Source organism: Panthera tigris, chromosome D4 (assembly GCF_018350195.1).
Source record: "Panthera tigris isolate Pti1 chromosome D4, P.tigris_Pti1_mat1.1, whole genome shotgun sequence".
NCBI classification, from domain to species: Eukaryota; Metazoa; Chordata; class Mammalia; order Carnivora; family Felidae; genus Panthera; species Panthera tigris.
The window spans coordinates 12938165-12955236 of NC_056672.1; the positions used below are offsets into that span (position 1 = coordinate 12938165).

The window sequence follows — 17072 nt, forward strand, 5'->3', positions numbered from 1 at the left end:
TTTGCCAGCATATCACTTCACATCATATCATCACAAAATGCTCTATTTTGCAATGACAGATGAGCATAAAATATGCTCACAGCTTTAAGCTTTGCTAATATTGGCTGAGCACCAATGGATACAATCACTCAGTGGCATGTGTATATATACCTACTTAGGTAGACTGCATTCTTTAAAGACATGAAGAGCCAGAAACAGAAAAATGCCACTTATGTAATTTCCACAGAGCCACTAGAGAGTGTATGAAGTGGGTAAGCAGACAGAATGTCATTTCTCGAAAACTTGAGGTCACTGACTCATATCTTAGAAGTCTGAATCATATCAACTAAAATCATCAATATATTATGCCCTTTCCCACTATTTATAATAGTTGCATCTTCATATTTCAATGCTTACAATCTAAAGTTACACCATACTTCGTAACAGTCTGCACGTTCTTTATAACAGTGGCTCCCAAATGCTGTGTTTTTAAGTTTATTTATTTACTGAGAGAGAGAGAGAGACAGTGAGAGAGAGAGAATGAGCAGGGGAGGGGGAGAGAGAAGAGAGAGAATCCCATGCAGGCTCCATGCTGTCAGTGTGGAGCTCGATGTGGGGCTTGATCTCACAAACCATGAGATCATGACCTGAGCTGAAAATCAAGAGTCAGATGCTTCACCAACTGAGTCACCCAGGTGCCCACCCCAAATTCTGGGTTTTGAACGTGCTAGCCCAGAATGAAGTTTTTATTAGTCCACAGCAAAATGAGAAAAAGAAGGAACTATAAATTAATTTGCATGAAGCTAGGTTTATTAAACTTCACGGACTCTCCTCTTTGTATTTGGGGATTTTTTTTTCTTTATAGTCTTACTGGTCCACAAAACTGGCCAGTGAGATCTAAAAGTATATCACCCCTGGGTAGAAGAATCTGCTTTTACTCCTTTGCTTTTATCTTGTTCTATAAAAAGAATAAAACAAAAATAATTCTGAAAAAAAAAAAAACCCTCATCCATTATTGTAACTAATTGGCAGATCTCTCATTGCCGTTGATTCAGAAGGTGCTGAATACCCATACGTGCCAGATGCCAGGACTGTTCTCCTTCTCCCCAAAAGATGCCCACTGATCTACATGAAACATCAACCTGCTGGAAGCCCTCGAGTTGGCCTGGGTCTCACTTGGTTTGCATCTGGGCTGGAACGTTCCAATTCCTGGTCTGAGCCAACAAGCCCTGCCCTGTCCTAGCCTCAACAATCTCGTCTCCAGGAGGGCGGGTGCTACTGCCCCCTGGGGAAGTCCAGGAAGGGTCTGGAAGTCTGGAAGTTTGCTCTGTAGTTGCTTCTGACAATGTTCCACCCTCTCGTAAGCTTGACGATTTCTTGGACAATACAAATAAACACAAAGGGGTCTGTTTTGGGGGCTGGGCAAGCAAACACAGTGGATAAGTCACAGCATGACACAAAGCATCCCCAAGAGGCATGTGCCCATGGAACAGACCTTTCTGAAGTCACGCGTATCCTCTCATCATTGGACGAGTTGAATCGATCATCCTTTTCTCTGAAATACTCCTCTATGCACTGCTCTTCGAAATCATGTACTTTCTTGAGCTCATCATCAGTTATGAACAGTTCTGTGGAAAAAAGTGACAACAGGAGGATCAGCAATAACATCTAATCTGCGGGCCTAATGACTACTCTTCATTTCATCAAGGTTAAGAAAAGGACACTAGATTCTTCACTAAGTCTCAGGCTAAAGCCAAATCCAATCGGGCGACTCATATCATTGTCCTGTTTCTGTGCATTAGAGTCACGATGGAGCCCTAAAGTTCACCTGGGTATATCTGGTTTACTGCAGTGGCTGGTTAGAATTATACCCATTGTGAGGTTCAGAAAGTAGCTAAATCAAAGAAAATGGAGCTATGCAGGGAATGGAGGTTACTTACAAGTTCAGTTACTGGTCTGAGGAGTGTGGCAGACAAAGAATGTTCACTGGTCTTACTACAAGCCCATGGCAACCCCATTCCCTCTTTCCATCTGCCCACAACTGAGGCTGGAAAGCCAAACCCATACATTTCTCTGCTGCAGGGAGGGGTAGTGGATTGGGAAGAGGTTCCACTTTTCTGAGAAACTTTTCAGGTGTAGCTCCTTCTTTCTATATTTTCTCACCTTCCCTCCTCTTCCTGCCTTGAACATGAATGTGATGGCTGGAAGTACAGCAGCTATTCTGTAACCATGAGATAAGACAGGGCAAGAAGGAGTTGCTGAACTTAAAAGACAAGACTTGGGGTCTTTGACTTCAGGGAGCTATTGCTGAGTGATGGGCTATTACCTCTTTGCTTTGAGTTATGTCAGAAAAATAAAGCTTTATTGATTTGTGTTGTTAGCCTGGTTCTCTGTTAATATCAGGTAGGCTGATTCATAACTGATACAGCTGTATAAAGAGCTCAGTGGAAATTTGAACTTTTTCCCTCTAAGCTTTCTATGTGCCTAAATTTGTGTTTCTGGTAGAAATAGTGAATTCTGGAATTTTCACTTCCCTTCAACTCTGTAATTTTAATGTCTAGAAAGGAGTTGGGCATTGTTTTGTCAGAGAAGTTGTTAAAAGCTCCAGACTTAGAGAGAGTCAGTTGATGAGGTGGCTTTGGTTTAAACTTTAGAGCACTAACTAGTGTCACTGAGAGGTAATTCCTGGGTCACAATCCTAGAGGCTCTGGCTCAGTAGATTTAGTATAGGTAGTCTAATTGACACACTTTGAGAAACCACAGAAACTTGCTTGAATGGGGCTGGATTCTCAATAGTAATTAACTCTGGGTCGTACTAAGGGGGCATTTAGGAAATCTGCAGGAGCTATTATATTCAATGTATGGAGGCCGGAAGTGCTAAATTTTCTGCCATGTGTGGGACAATCCCATACACTGAAGAATTATTCCACCCCAAAGCCAACAGAACCTCCTTCTAGAAACACTGGGTAGTAGGTGGATGGTGAGGGGTTTTCTGTTATTCCTTTGACTAATAGAAAGCAGAGCAAACGGCCATAACCTCTAAGGCCAGGGGAATGTTTAAGCCCTGAAAAAAAAAAAAAGATAGGTCCAGAAATGATAATGAAAAAAATCAGACTTAGTCAACTACAACCCAACTGAACCCATGTAATGATTCTTACATTATACCTAATGTAGCATTGGGAGCATATCACTATGGTGCATATATTTTGTGGTGGGACCTCTGGCCAGTAAGAAGCTTAGAATCTATGGAGGTGCTAGAACAGCCCTGCCAGAGACTGGTTTTGTTCACTAAGAAAGATGGGAGGCTAAGATTGCTCCATTTCAGCCTCTAGTGTCCTCACACAGCACTGTTTCCCATAGAAACAGACCCTCCCACGCCTTCCCAAGTGTTCAGAGCTGCCCACAGTCTGCTGGACGCAGAAGGAACCAGGTGGGCACATGGTCCTACATGACCGTCTGCAGGATGTAGTAGGAGTTCCTGCTTTGAGGCTGCCCAGGGCTGTCCCCCGAAGCTTACTCAAGCCATAGTCCCTCTCATCTGGGTCGCTCTCATGTTTTCTCCATCGGCAACACAGATGCTGGAATATCATGGTCATGTGGCTAAAGATGATCAGAGGTGGGGGCAGAACTGGCCTCTCATGGAAGGTCATGATGAGCTGATACCTCTGAAACTTCCACACTTGGTTGGATATTGACTTCACCTCAAAAAATGTATTGCTGAAATAGAGATGGGAGAGAATCAAGAGAGAAACCCCACTCCTTTCTGAAGCCCCAGTGCCTGCCCCCCCCACCCCCCTGCTTCTCCCTCCACCCCATGTCCTCTAGGGAAGGACCCACTTACTTAAAGACGGCGATGAGCAGGTTGACCAGCAGGATGTTCGCCACTAACAGGTAGCAGGCCATGATGGCCGGTACAATCCAGGCTCCTGTCTTGCAGGGAGGCAGCTGGATTATTTTGCCATCCTCCCGTGTCTCATTCTGTCCACAGGGAGCTAAAGAAAGCAGCACAGGCAAGAAATGAGAAGCCGTGGCTATGTGATTTAAAAAAAAAAAAAGACTGATTTGAATGAGAGAAGTTTTTTTGTTTTTGTTTTTTTTTTTTTAGATGGAGGAAAAATACAGCCATCTCAAAACAAACAGAAAAAAAATAAAAGAACTCTAAAAAAGCCAAAAGAGAGAAATGAAAGCGTGGTGAATATCTCAAGGGATACCAGACAGGAGCTGCTTCTGCCATCTCTCAAGTTGTCACGGGACCTGAAAGAGGTGACGCACCCCTGCTCGCCCACTCTGGCCCTTGCCCCCGACGGACACTTAGTAAAGGGCACTTGCTGTTGTGAGGAAGCCTGGGGAGGGCTTTTCTGGGGACTGGCCGGGGGGTGCAGAGTCTCACTGCCCCATCAAGTTACTTCCAAAATGTGCTGTGCAGGCTGCCGCCTACAGCTGTAACAACAGCAGCAGAAGGGCTATTGATTGGGAATTAACACACTGGTGGCAGTTAATCGCTGCAGGCAACAACTCCGGGGCTCTGAGCTAAGGATCTGCAGTCTCAGTGTGGTAGGAATAAAACAGGGCAGAGACGTGGGAAGTATTCCCTGGGCTGGTCGCTCAGTGCTTCTGATGGATGGTATTTCACCCAGGGTGGGGGTGGGAGGGCTGATGACAGGTGATGGGCCGGGACTCTGGAGCTCTTAGCTCCCTACTTTCTTCCAGGAGCATTTCCTTTCCAAAAATGTGCTTTTCAGGGCCCAGGGCACAGAACCCAACTGCACTGAATAAATGGGCAAATGGACAAAAAGTTCTGGAGTTGGGGGTGATGGGGAAGGTGACGTGTGGGGTTGGATGAGCGTGAGTAACGTGCTAATGAAGCCTGCTTGGGGTTTCCAGTTAAATTCAGGGGAAAAGCAAATCCCTGACAGAGCTCCTTAGTGCTGCACAGACAACATGGCCTGGGAGTGAGACCATGCCCTTAGGTGCCAAGGGGTAGGGGAGGTCCCCCTCCCTCTTTAGCTGCCATATGTTGGCTTTAGAACAGGGTCTATCTGGGGGCGCCTGGGTGGCTTAGTCAGTTAAGCATCAGACTGTTGATTTCAACTCAGGTCATGATCTCACAGTTCATGAGATCAAGCCCTGATTCGGGCTCTGAGCTGACAGCAGGGAGCCTGCTTGGGATTCTCTCTCTCTCTCTCTCTCTCTCTCTCTCTCTCTCTCTTCTCTGTCCCTCCTGTGCACATGCACTCTTTCTCTGTCTTGAAATAAATAAATAAACATTAAAAAAAAAAAAAAAGAACACAGTCTATTTGTAAAGAGGGGCAGGGCGTGCAGTAGTCTCCGTTGCCACAGGCAGCTTCTGAAGATCTGCCAGGAAGGTTTGCAAAGTTGACCCAGAATCTCAGCTGGAGTATCTGGCAAGGGGAGTCCTTTTCCTTCTCAAGAGCTACCGTTGCTACACTGTGTGCTCCATAGTGGTTCTCAACCCTGGCTGCACAGAGGAGCTTTAAAATACGCCAGTGCCCTGCTCCACCCCAGACACTTGAATCTGAATCTCCGAGGGGGGGTCCAGGTGTTGATATTTCTTATAAAGTTTCCCAGGAAATTCTCCAGTGCCCCTAAAGTGAGTCCAATGAGCTAGAATTAGGCTAGAAAGATTATATGATTTTTGACATGCCATCAAGTCCAAAATGCATGCTCTTAGCCTAAGAGGGTTTTACTAATGTTGAGACACCAAGACCCTGTTTTTAGGGCTGGAAAAGATGGCCAAAGTGCTTCATTCAGATCTGCCTGCAAGGTGATCATGTGTGGGAGTCAGGTGTGTTCAAACAGCCGGCATCATTATTATTATTGGTAGTTGTGGCACTAACCACCCAAGAGAGCCCTGCAGAAGGTCCTGTTCATTTACTCCCTTGGGAGGAGAACCCAGTGATGGAGGCCCCCACTGGCTCCACGAAGAAGTCCAAATTCTGAGAGTGGCTGGCCCAGGGTCATCTCTTGCCACTTCCCGCCCTTCCCTCACAGCACAAACTGGCATGAGTCTCTTGCAGTTCCTAGAAATGTCATGCTTTCCCTTCCTGTCAGCCATGCTTCTTTTGCTTTCAGAAGGCCCCTCTGAAACCTCCCTCTCTGTCCCATGCTCCACCTGGGTGAATCCTGTTTGGTTTTCAATGTTCACTTGGCCTTCTGGAGCCCACCCCAGCTCACTTTCTGCCCCCTTTCCAGCCAGGACTGGGGTAGGTATTGACAGGGACTCTGCCTGGCCAAACTCCACTCAGCCTGGTCTGGGCTCTTCATCAGCTAGCCCCCGACCTCTGTACCTTCCAGGCTTGTCTCTTCATTGCCACTTTCAGCAAGAATCCCGCTGAGTCAGTTCAGCCAGAATTCCCACCCCTCAATATCTCATAACCGTCACTCTCTGATGAGTTTTCTCATCCTCCACCATCCCCTGGCTGATGTCTTGACCACCTAGCAGCCTGGTATGGCCAGAACCCCCTTAGCCTGGTATTTCCTGTTCGTGATTTTCCATCTTCTGACCCACACCCTGCTCCCAGCTATAGATTTCTAGTCTCCCTTGCTGCATTCAGAGTTGGGCACGATCTCTTTCCTATCACAAAACTGCATCGTTGTAGCCCTCCACTCCCTCGAATAAAGTCTTTCTTGCCATCTTCCTCAGGAAACGCTGACCCTAGTTCTTCATCTGGGATCCTCCAAAGTGAAGGGTGGTAGAGACTGGGGATATATATACGTGCGGGGAAGAGCACAGCGTGTGTCAGCCTCGGTGCTGGGCACTTCACACCGGCCACTGCATTTAAGCTTCCCCGCAGCTCCATAAAAAATGTATTCTCTTGCCTTCATGGTTGGGAAAACATGTGCCAAGGGGTGACATATCTTACCCAAGATCAAATAGCTAACAAGCCGCAATACCTGAACCCTTCAAACATTCATCCAAAAAATAGTGACTTCTTGTTACATGCCAGTGGACCTGCTACAGGAGAGGCAGTTACGGATGAAGCAGAAGTGAGTCCTGTCTTCTCTCCGACCCCAGAGCCTGTATGTACTCTGATGGATCTCATGTGGCCTTTCCAATGTAGTAATGCATAATGATAAGAGTGACCACCTATTACATGCTTAAATATAAGGCCCTGGGGCACCTGGGTGGCTCAGTTGGTTAAGCGTCCGACTCTTGATATGGGCTCAGGTCACGATCTCACAGTTTGTGAGATCGAGTCCTGCATAGGGCTCTTTGCTGGTGCTCAGTGCCTGCTTGGGATTCTCTCTCTGTTCCTGCCCTGCTTACTGGCTCTCTCTCTCTCTCTCCAAATTAAAAAAAAAAAAAAGGCCCTGTGCTATGAGCTTTACTTATATTGCCTTATTTTAATATTGACAATATCTTGACACAATAGATATTCTTATCCCCATTTTACAGAACTGAGGTTCAGAAAGCTTTAGTACCTCCATCAGGATCTCAAAGACAGAACAGTCAGGAGGTCCATGAAAGCCTTCTTACTACAAAGTTTCCTCTGTGCCTCTGAAGAAAGAGCCAACACAAGGTTGAGGGGAATCTTTCATTTATGAGCAAATGTAGGGGCAAGCTGATAGGCATCTGAATTTTTCTTGTTTCCATCAACATGAATAATGGCTTGAGCTGTTCAGATGAGGTAACAAATGTACAGAACACTAAAATTCAGAATGTGGAGAAAGAGATTTGATTCATACTATGGGTATCAGGTGTAGGCACCCATGTCACAAAGATTAAGATGCATGCCCTTTTGATTTCCTCCTATAATATATGGGGAAGAGAAACATCTTTTTAAAGGCACGTAACACCTTTTCCCCAAAGAGTAAGAGAAATTTAAAATGAAACACTAGGCAGTGTTTGATATAATCAGCATCTTCCTTAAAAATATGTTGAAGAAGAATATTTCTTGAAGATTGTCCCTTCCCCTCCTGTCTGAAGAAGCGTCTCAAAAGCTTATTCCAGATCATAGGCAATGGAATAAAGAGCTTAGTTGAGTATATGACTACATTTATCCTATTTTTTTTTTAAAGCAAGGATTTTCAACTAAAAATCCATTTTGAAAAGATAACAGGACAAAGAGGATTTCTCCACCTTCTTTTGAAAATCCATATAGTTTGCTGGAGGATTTAGAATTCCATTAGCACAGCCCCTGTGGCTTACTCCAAGAATGAACTAGATTTAGATGGCTGTGCTCTTGGCCTTTTCTGACACAACGGGTTTTTGTTTGTTTGTTTGTTTGTTTTGTTTTGTTTTGTTTCAGAAGGACAACTGGAGATGCCTCCCTTCCCTTCATATGGCTACATCTTTCTAGAAGGTTCCTGATCTAAAAGTCTTTGACGGTGGTGGAGGCAGGCAGAGGTTTTCTTCATGGGAGTGTGAGGCACTTTCCATGCCGTCCAGTAGTCTACCATCTATGTCTTCTAGAAGCGGAGGACCGCAAGAGCAGAGGTCATTGAAAACCAGGGAAGCTCCAGCATTGTGGCGTCCAAATACCATCCTCCAGCTCTGCCCTTTACTTCTTTTGTGGTTCATTTCTTTTCCTTCCCCCTAACCCAGCTGGTAGGTAAGAGGCAAAGCAGTAGTGACCAGGCACCGAGGCCCCCACCGGGGAGAAGGGAGAGGCCTCAGCTCCTCCATCTGTGAAAGGAGGGACCAGGACCACTGATATTCCCTACAGCGTGGTGCCCACACCCCAACGCAGGAAGTCCGAGATGATTTTAGAATACAGGAACCGGGCACTAAATAACACTGGACAGTGAGAAACTGGTGACCTTTTCAAATCCCTTCCGATCTTCCTGACTCCATCAGGGAGAATACGTCACTTTGAGGATCATATTTCTTTAACACTTCCTTCACGTTTGCTGAACTCCCTTATTAGTGAAAACTGGGCAGGCCTGAGGCTCAAACATCTGGAGAGAATTTCCTAACGATGTGGTTGTCATGGTGTTTATTTTACGGTTATCTTTTATTTATGTCAAATCATACTGGTTTTTCAATTTATGGCTGTGATAAATTTTTAAAAATAATTTAGGTTTTAAAAATAAGCCAATTTCACTAAAACCATGAAAGAGTAGAGCACATTTTTACAAAACAATGAGTGGTTTATGTGACTAACAGTTGGAAAATGCTGGGCTAGATGATCTCCAAGCCCATCTAGTCCTGATCTTCTACTACGTTATGGTTCTGTGACAGGGAAGAAAAGACCAGAATAACTTCTAGACCAGATCATCTATCCCTGGATAGTGACCCTGGAGGTCACTTGTAGAAACCTTATTCTTTTCACTCCTGGCACAAAAGCAATCAAATAATTAGCCCCCACTGCCATACATGGAAACCACTCACCATGGGGGAGGAGGGATACAGATGACAAAGCCTTTAACTCCTTAGGGCTTCTGGTCTACTTGCTATTTGCACACAAGTTCAACCTTGAGCTACCTAAAAAGCACTATTAAACTGAATATGCCTCATTTTTTGATCCAGTGAACTAGAAAGCAGGATGTCACAAGCCTAGGCATGTTGTGTATGAGATGTGGGTGGGGGAGGGGCAGGAATTATGGGGGAAAAGGGAGAAAAATTCAATTCCCTCTGTTATCTTGGTTCTGTGGCTTTGCAATTCTATACATGTAGCTTTATCTGGAGAGAAAATTGTCATTTTGTTGCTATTATTTGAGAGGCTTCAAAACTCCAACCTTGGTGGTTCATTATTTGGAATCAGGAACTAATATCAGAAAAATTCTGCACACCTCTTGCTGGGGAAGGGCACAGCCTGTTGCACATGTCACTGAGTTTGTTGCCGTGACACACTGGATTGACTCCAATTTAGCTCCAATTTCTCTCCTCCCCCCATATCCAAGCTCCTTATGATGTGACAGTTTCTCTTACTAAACTAAGTCTTTGCTCCTGGATTCTGAGTTTGGCCATGTGAGTTCCTCTGGCCAATGGGATGTCAGCAAATGTGTTCCATACAGAACCTAGAAAAACGAAAAACAGAACCTCGAGTGTTTCTGTTTCTGCTCTTCTGCCCCAGTCAGAACCATGAGGAACATGCCTGAGCTAGCCTGCTGGAGGAGGAAACACACGGGCCTCTGATTCCAGTCACTTCTGTTGCTGGAGCTCAGGCTCTTCTGGATCAGCTGAAAGCCAGCTGATTCCCTGGCATGTGACCGAGCCCAGCTAAGACCAGAAGAACCTTCCAGCCAACCCACATCCACCTGAGCTCAGGACATGCTTATCGCTTCAAGCCACTGCCTTTTGCGGTGGCTGGTCCTACAGCATTATCAATAGGTAATGTCCATATCGATGGCCAATAGATAATGTCAGTACATATATACATGCTCAGCTTCCTCTGTGCTGCTCACAGCTAGGAGAGGCAGACTAAGTCTTTCATTCAGGTGGACAAAGCCCCAGGTTCTTCACCCTCCCCCTCCCAATCCCCAGTTCAGGGCCATTCCCATCATTACCCAAGGAGGAGCAAATTCATTGAATGGACAATGACTAATCAGACTCTGTCTTTAGAACTTACACTTCAGGGAGATGATGCCGGGAACTTAACTGTCACATCGAGTCAGACCATGTTAGGTATGTGAAGCAGGCCATCTGAGAGAGGGAGCAGAGAATGAGGGGAGGAAGGAAAGGGGAGAAATGGAGATAAATGGATCGAGACTGGAGGGACGTGGTGAGAAAAGCAGACGAGAGTGGCCATGTCTTTGGACTCTGGCTTCCCCAACCACTTCCAGTTTTATTTTCAGTCAGCTCACGTCATGCTTTGTTTCCTGTCTTTGAATGTCTCTGAGGTTTCCTCTTACACACTTACAGCCAGTCTTTCTTGATTTAATCTGGCTTGAGTGGGTTTTGTTTTCTTGAAGTTAAACATTTTTCTCTAGTTGAGGATAGTCGTTAGCACCTTAGAGAGAATCAGCATCTCAGGCTAGTAGTTTCATCAGGGGAGGCCATGATCCAGAGTGCCGGGAATTCATGGCAGTTGGGGAGGGAGCTCAGGGAAAGGTTGGAAGGACAGAAATAAAAAGAATTTAACCTAAAATTTTACTGAGGGAGCACCTCATTCCTTTTGATATTTGCCTACACAAACTACGATTAGATGAGCTTTTTTCCTCTTCAAACCAACAACAGTAAAAAAAATTCCAGAAAAAAATCAAATAAATGATTTATTCGCCCAAATCTTTGTGCCACTGTCCACCTCCACTGTAATGCTTGACTGTGAGGCTTTTTTAAAAAAAAATTTTTTTTTTTAACGTTTATTTTTGAGACAGAGAGAGACAAAGCATGAACGGGGGAGGGTCAGAGAGATAGAGACACAGAATCTGAAACAGGCTCCAGGCTCTGAGCTGTCAGCACAGAGCCCGACGCGGGGCTCGAACCCACGGACCGCGAGATCATGACCTGAGCCGAAGTCGGCCGCTTAACCGACTGAGCCACCCAGGCACCCCGACTGTGAGGCTTTTAAAAAAATGTTTATTTATTTACTTTTAGAGAGAGAGAGAGAGAGAGAGAGAGAGGAGAGAGAGAGCGCCTGTGAGCGGGGGAGGGGCAGAGAGACAGGGAGAGAGAGAATCGCAAGCAGGCTCCATGTTGACAACGTGGAGCCCAATGCGGGGCTCGATCTCACGAACCGTGAGATCAAGACCGGAGCCGAAATCAAGAGTTGGATGCCTAACTGAGCCACCCACATGCCCCTTGGCTGTGAGGTTCTTGTCACAGCTTCTCATGTTGCAACAATACACCCTCTAGGAGCACACAGGCCGGAACAGGTGTTCCTTCCATTACAGGTGCAGGGAGCTTGACTCCATTGTCACTGCCTTAACAGTGCAAGGTCTCCCCATTGGGTCCACTCCACCTTAGCTATCATGCCACATGTTAAAGAATACGCTTCTTGTTTTTGTTTAAAAACAGATTGTGTGATTTTTCAGAAACCCACACATCTGTTCTGTACGGTATCTGAAGGGGGAAGATCCAGGGACTTCTTCAAGAGGGAGTGTTTTATAAAAAGAACCAGCAGCCTCACATCGGGGATTTCTGTGCTGAGAAGGATTAGTCCAGTGAGCTGGACTGTGCCTATCTCTGTGTGGACATACATCATGGACACTAACTGCTACCAGCTCCACAAAAATGATCCATGGTTCCTGCCGATTCCCATTGGATTGTGCCCCCAGAGTTATATGACATCAAAGCAAACAATCAATGTGGCCCCTAATATTTAGTAATGCATTTCTAAGCAAACACAAGTTCCTGCTGACATTATTTATGAATTCCCCGGTAAGCGACAATGCAAGAAATCCATTTATACTCACAGCTCCTGCTGGCCCTGCCTGCTGGCACGCTTCCCTCTCAGGGCCCCCAGATGCTTAGTGCCCAGGCGCTGATCTCCCTGCCCCCTCTCCTATCACTTTAGGGCCAGGCTTCCCACTTGTCTCTGCTTACTGTTAAAACCTGAGCTTTTCACACTTCAACGGATGCTCCTCAAACAGCAAAGAATCTGGATCGTAGTCCGTCCACCTTCTGCTCAAACCTAAACTCCTGTGGGCGAGCTCACTGGTTCCCATCACTTACTGCATGGCAGTGAGTCTAACTGTAGGCTGAATGTAAGCATCACTATGATTCTAATACGTGGTGGGGTGGGAGCACATCTCCATGGAGTGGATTAACAACTTTTTTCTCTCCCAGGCCGACACTGACACACGCCTCATAGGCGTGTTAAAAATAAGACACTCAGAAGTGGATCAAATGGAGAGGCAAGGTGGGGGGCACAGAACAGGGCAGGATGGCAAAACCAGTTTGCTCTTGATCATGGTTTCCATATTTTAAATAATCACATTACCGTACATTTCCCACTAGGGGATCTACCCATAACGGATCCATCTTATTGACTTGTTCTTTGAAGTCACCGAACACAAGGCACTAACCAAGGGTGGGTGCAGTGTGAGTCCTAGATCTGATATTTTGCCATCTGGGTACTACTGACTAGGTCAATTAATGTATCTGAGCCCCAGTTTCCTCGTGTCTAAGCCTGACATCAGAATAACAGAAATAATATTAATGATGATGATGAAGATACATGTCCAGCTTCTCCCATCATTCAAGCATTTATAGAGCCCCTACTATGTGCCAGGGCAGTGTTCTAAGTGCTTGGGATACACCAGTGACGACTCACCAGAGATCCCTGCCCTTCCGCAGACTGTGCTGGGAGAGCAGTGGTGGTGGTGGGTGGGCAGAAAATAAACCATGGCATAATAAATGAGTAAAACAGGTGCTATGCTAGTAGGTGATAAGTGGTATGGAGGAAGAGAGAAAGTAAGGCAGGGCAAGAAGGGTCAGGGGGGCATGTGGGTGGCTGGGAGCCACACTGAGAAGGTACGGGGGAGCAGGTGAGGGTGTGGGTCAGGAGGCTCTCTGAGGGCAGGGTGCTCCACGCAGCAGGCACTGTCAGGGCAAAGGCCCTGGGGTAGATGCGTGCTGCTGCATTCTGTGAGCCACAGGCAAATTCTTGTGTCTGAAGCAATGCAGGGCACAGTATCTGGAGAAGAGGAAAGAACATTAAGGGGGGGCGGGGCGCAACACACGGGGCCTTGGCCGAGACTTCCAAGGATCTAATCAGATAATGATGAGTGCAACTATTTACCGTAATCCTTACTGGCTCTACTAAAGAAACAGTAATTCCCCTTCACCCATTTTTAGCTCCTGCTTGACGGTTTCTTGTTCTACTAAGTAACGCCTCTCTTCGTGATTTGTTTTTTTTTTTTTTTCTTAATTGATCCCCAATGTCCTGAAATGAAATAGGGACCAAACCCCTGTCCCCAGGTGGGAGGACTGAAGCCAGCTGAATTTTGGTCCCCCACATTCTGCAGCAGAGACTCTCAGACTCCCCTTTGCACCCACCTGTCTGAAAGAAATGGGTGATCATGAAAGCAGGTGCCTGGGCTCACAAGTTTTCTCTCAATCCCACCCACGTGAAGAGTTGTCCTGCCTTTATGGGCCAAACAGCAGTCTGCTTAGGGAAAGCTGATTCTAATCTGACTTGAGCAAAACCACCTTTTTTAGACAGAAGCAATGCTCACAGTGTGAGGCTGGGGGGAAGGGAGCAGGGTTCTCACTGATGGCTTCAGAACACAATCCTACGTTTTCCCATTACCACTACACTGTTCCATGGCTGCTTCCTCGTGCAAACTTCTGGACCCACTGTGTCAAAGGACAGGAAGCTCAGATATGGGAAAATCACCTCTGTTCCTTAAGTATCTTAACCTTTCCTGGCTCAGGACACCCAACCAAAAGCTGTAGCTGGCAGTGTGAAAGATGTGTAGCCAGTTTTACTAAGCAGTGGTAGATTTAAATTCACATTTCCTTTCTTTGTGAAGATAGGAAGGTTCTTTCTTTTTTTTTCTTTTTTTTTTCCTTAGGGAAAATAGATGGTTTCTTTGTTTTTTTTATTTTGAGAGATGTGGGGGGAATCCCAAGCAGGCTCCACACATCAGGGCAGAGTTCGTGAACTCATGAACTGTGAGATCATAACCTGAGCCAAAACCAAGAGTTGGACGATTAAATGACTGAGCCACCCAGGTGCCCCAAAATAGATGGTTGATATCACATCCACATTTTCCTCTTAGACTTGGATGCTCCCTTCCCCCTACCCCTCAACCAAGATGCTGCTGTTTTCCCAAACAACTGAGTTGACTATGTTGGTCAGAGTGCTGGAAAATAAGATGACTTCACTTGGTCATTGCACAAAATGCAAACTAGTGATGAGACAGCTCATATATATATATATATATATGTATATATATATATATACACACACACACATATTTTATATATATACACACATACACACACACACACACACACACACACACATATATATATATACATACATACACACACACACACACACACACATATATTTTAAAAACAGCCATCATTTTTTTTAACAAGCTTATGTTTCATGAAGTTCCACTCTCAGTAATGCTGTGTGGTGGCATTTCCTTGGGCCATGCTGGTCTGAATAGACCTTCAGGGACATCTGAACACTAAACTACAAACAGTATAAAACTGGCTAGTTTCTGAGTCCTACGTAGAAAAGGAACACGTCGGGCTCTCCCCACTCTCTCCCTTGCCTGATTGTGAAACAAAGGCTGTTCTCCGGGTTCTGGTGGACCAGCTTGTGGGCTACAAGCTTGGAGAATTTGTAACTGAATGTTCTGTCTCTCTGTCCCTGTATCTTGTACAGCCGATTAGTCAAAAGAGGATGATTAATACACAGGCTCTGTGCTGCATGCTCAGTGATGACACATCTACATGTGTGTGTGTGAGCACAGCCACACCTGAGAAGACAGAAGAGAGAGGTGAGCTAAAAGAAAGTTGTGGGGTCAAGTGGATTGCTTAATTGCTAAGTTAGCTATATATGGATATAGAGGAGTAGCCTCCTGTGTGCATTTAACATCTGACCTGTGATCAAATCCCAGTGTAAGATGCAATTCTACTTAAGTGACATAAAACCAATATCCGGTGGGGTGAGCGATGACAGTGATCTTTGTTCCTTGAGGCCACGAGAGGACACGCCAACGTGGACATACATAAGGCGGATGGTCAAGTGTTAATCTATGACCTTTCAAAGAACAGGGTTGATATGGGTCTGATGAAACAAGTTTGAAACTCAAGTACGGCAAGGATTTAGAATTATATCGAGAGAAAATTGTAGTTCAATCCCTCTTGGAGATGGCTGTGTCAGATTCTATGCCAGATGCTCTCACATATATCAGCTCATATATTTCACATATATGAGTTAATACTTTTAAATGTACGTTTAAAAATATGTGTTTTTAAAAAGGTAGTAAGGGTATAGAGAGGCTGATGGCTAAGACAAAATAGTGAAAGTCCTGTAAGAAACACTTGAGGATTTCTTATCTATTCATTTACTTTTAAGATTTCATTTGACAATTGGGGCGCCTGGGTGGCTTGGTTGGTTGAGCGTCCGACTTCAGCTCAAGTCATGATCTCATGGTTCATGGGTTCAAGCCCCGCATCGGGCTCTGTGCTGACAGCTCAGAGCCTGGAGCCTGCTACGGATTCTGTGTCTCACTCTTTGTCTCCCCGTCCCCTGCTTGTGCTCTCTCTCTCTCTCTCTCTCTCTCTCTCTCAAAGGTAAGTAAACATTAAAAATTTTAAAAAATAAAAAAAAAGATTTCATTTGACAATAAAATTGCAGGGACTATTCTGCATGTTTTATAAATTTCAGCTCATGAAAAATAAGACAAAAAAAAATATGAGGTAGTGTCTTAGTGAGCTCAAAGTGTCCCAACAAAAAGCAATAGACGTTAATTTCTCCCAATTCTGGCGGCTGGGAAGTCTAAGACCTAGGTATCAGTGGAATTGGTTCCCCAGTGAAAGCCCTCTCTCTGGCTTGCAAATGGCTGTCTTCTCCCTGTGTCCTCCTACAGCAGAGAGAGAGGAAGCAAGCCTTCCACTGTCTCTTATTATATGGGCACTAATCCCATCTTGAGAGTCCTTCTCATCTCCTCTAAATCTAATCACGTTCCAAAGCCCTCATCACAGTCACAGTGGGGGTTAGGAATTCAACACATGATTTTGGGGGAAATACTTTAGCCCATAACAGGTACTATTATGTCAATTTTATGGATAAGTAAACTGAGGCACAAATAGGCAGTAACTGTCTCAATGACACATGGCTAGTAAGAGGCCTCAGAGCCTGAATTCAAACCTAAGATATTCCATCATCTTAGCTACCACATTGTCCCCTTTCTCATGATGAGGGAGTTGACAGCTATGTTAAAGTTGAATGTCCAGACATCTGCATATAGACTTCGCTTGTGTTTCATTCTTTTGTTTGGGTCAGTGGCTCCCAGACGGTGATGTCCACAGGTAATACTGTGTATAAAGACTCTGGAGAGTAAGTTTGACCATAAGTAATTTTTGGCCAACATGCTTACTTTAAGCTCCGCATCTGTGTGGATAATACACTCAGTGTAAATGGAAGATGTGTATTTATCACCACAAATATGGTGAAAGAAATGACAAAGCCCAGTTTTCATTTTATTGGTTACCCAGTGTTGTT

The 17072-nt window shown here is 45.2% G+C and overlaps 1 protein-coding gene across 1 annotated transcript in view; it reads right to left on the reverse strand.

Annotated features, from left to right (window-relative positions):
- The window catches only part of TRPM3 (transient receptor potential cation channel subfamily M member 3), a 94146-nt gene that overhangs the window by 8121 nt on the left and 68953 nt on the right, over positions 1-17072 (reverse strand). The window contains exons 13-15 of the mRNA XM_042963470.1: positions 3821-3971; positions 3497-3696; positions 1475-1607 (exon numbers count right to left, since the gene is read on the reverse strand). Coding sequence (XP_042819404.1) covers positions 1475-1607; positions 3497-3696; positions 3821-3971 — 484 coding nt within the window. The remainder of the gene's footprint in view (positions 1-1474; positions 1608-3496; positions 3697-3820; positions 3972-17072) is intronic.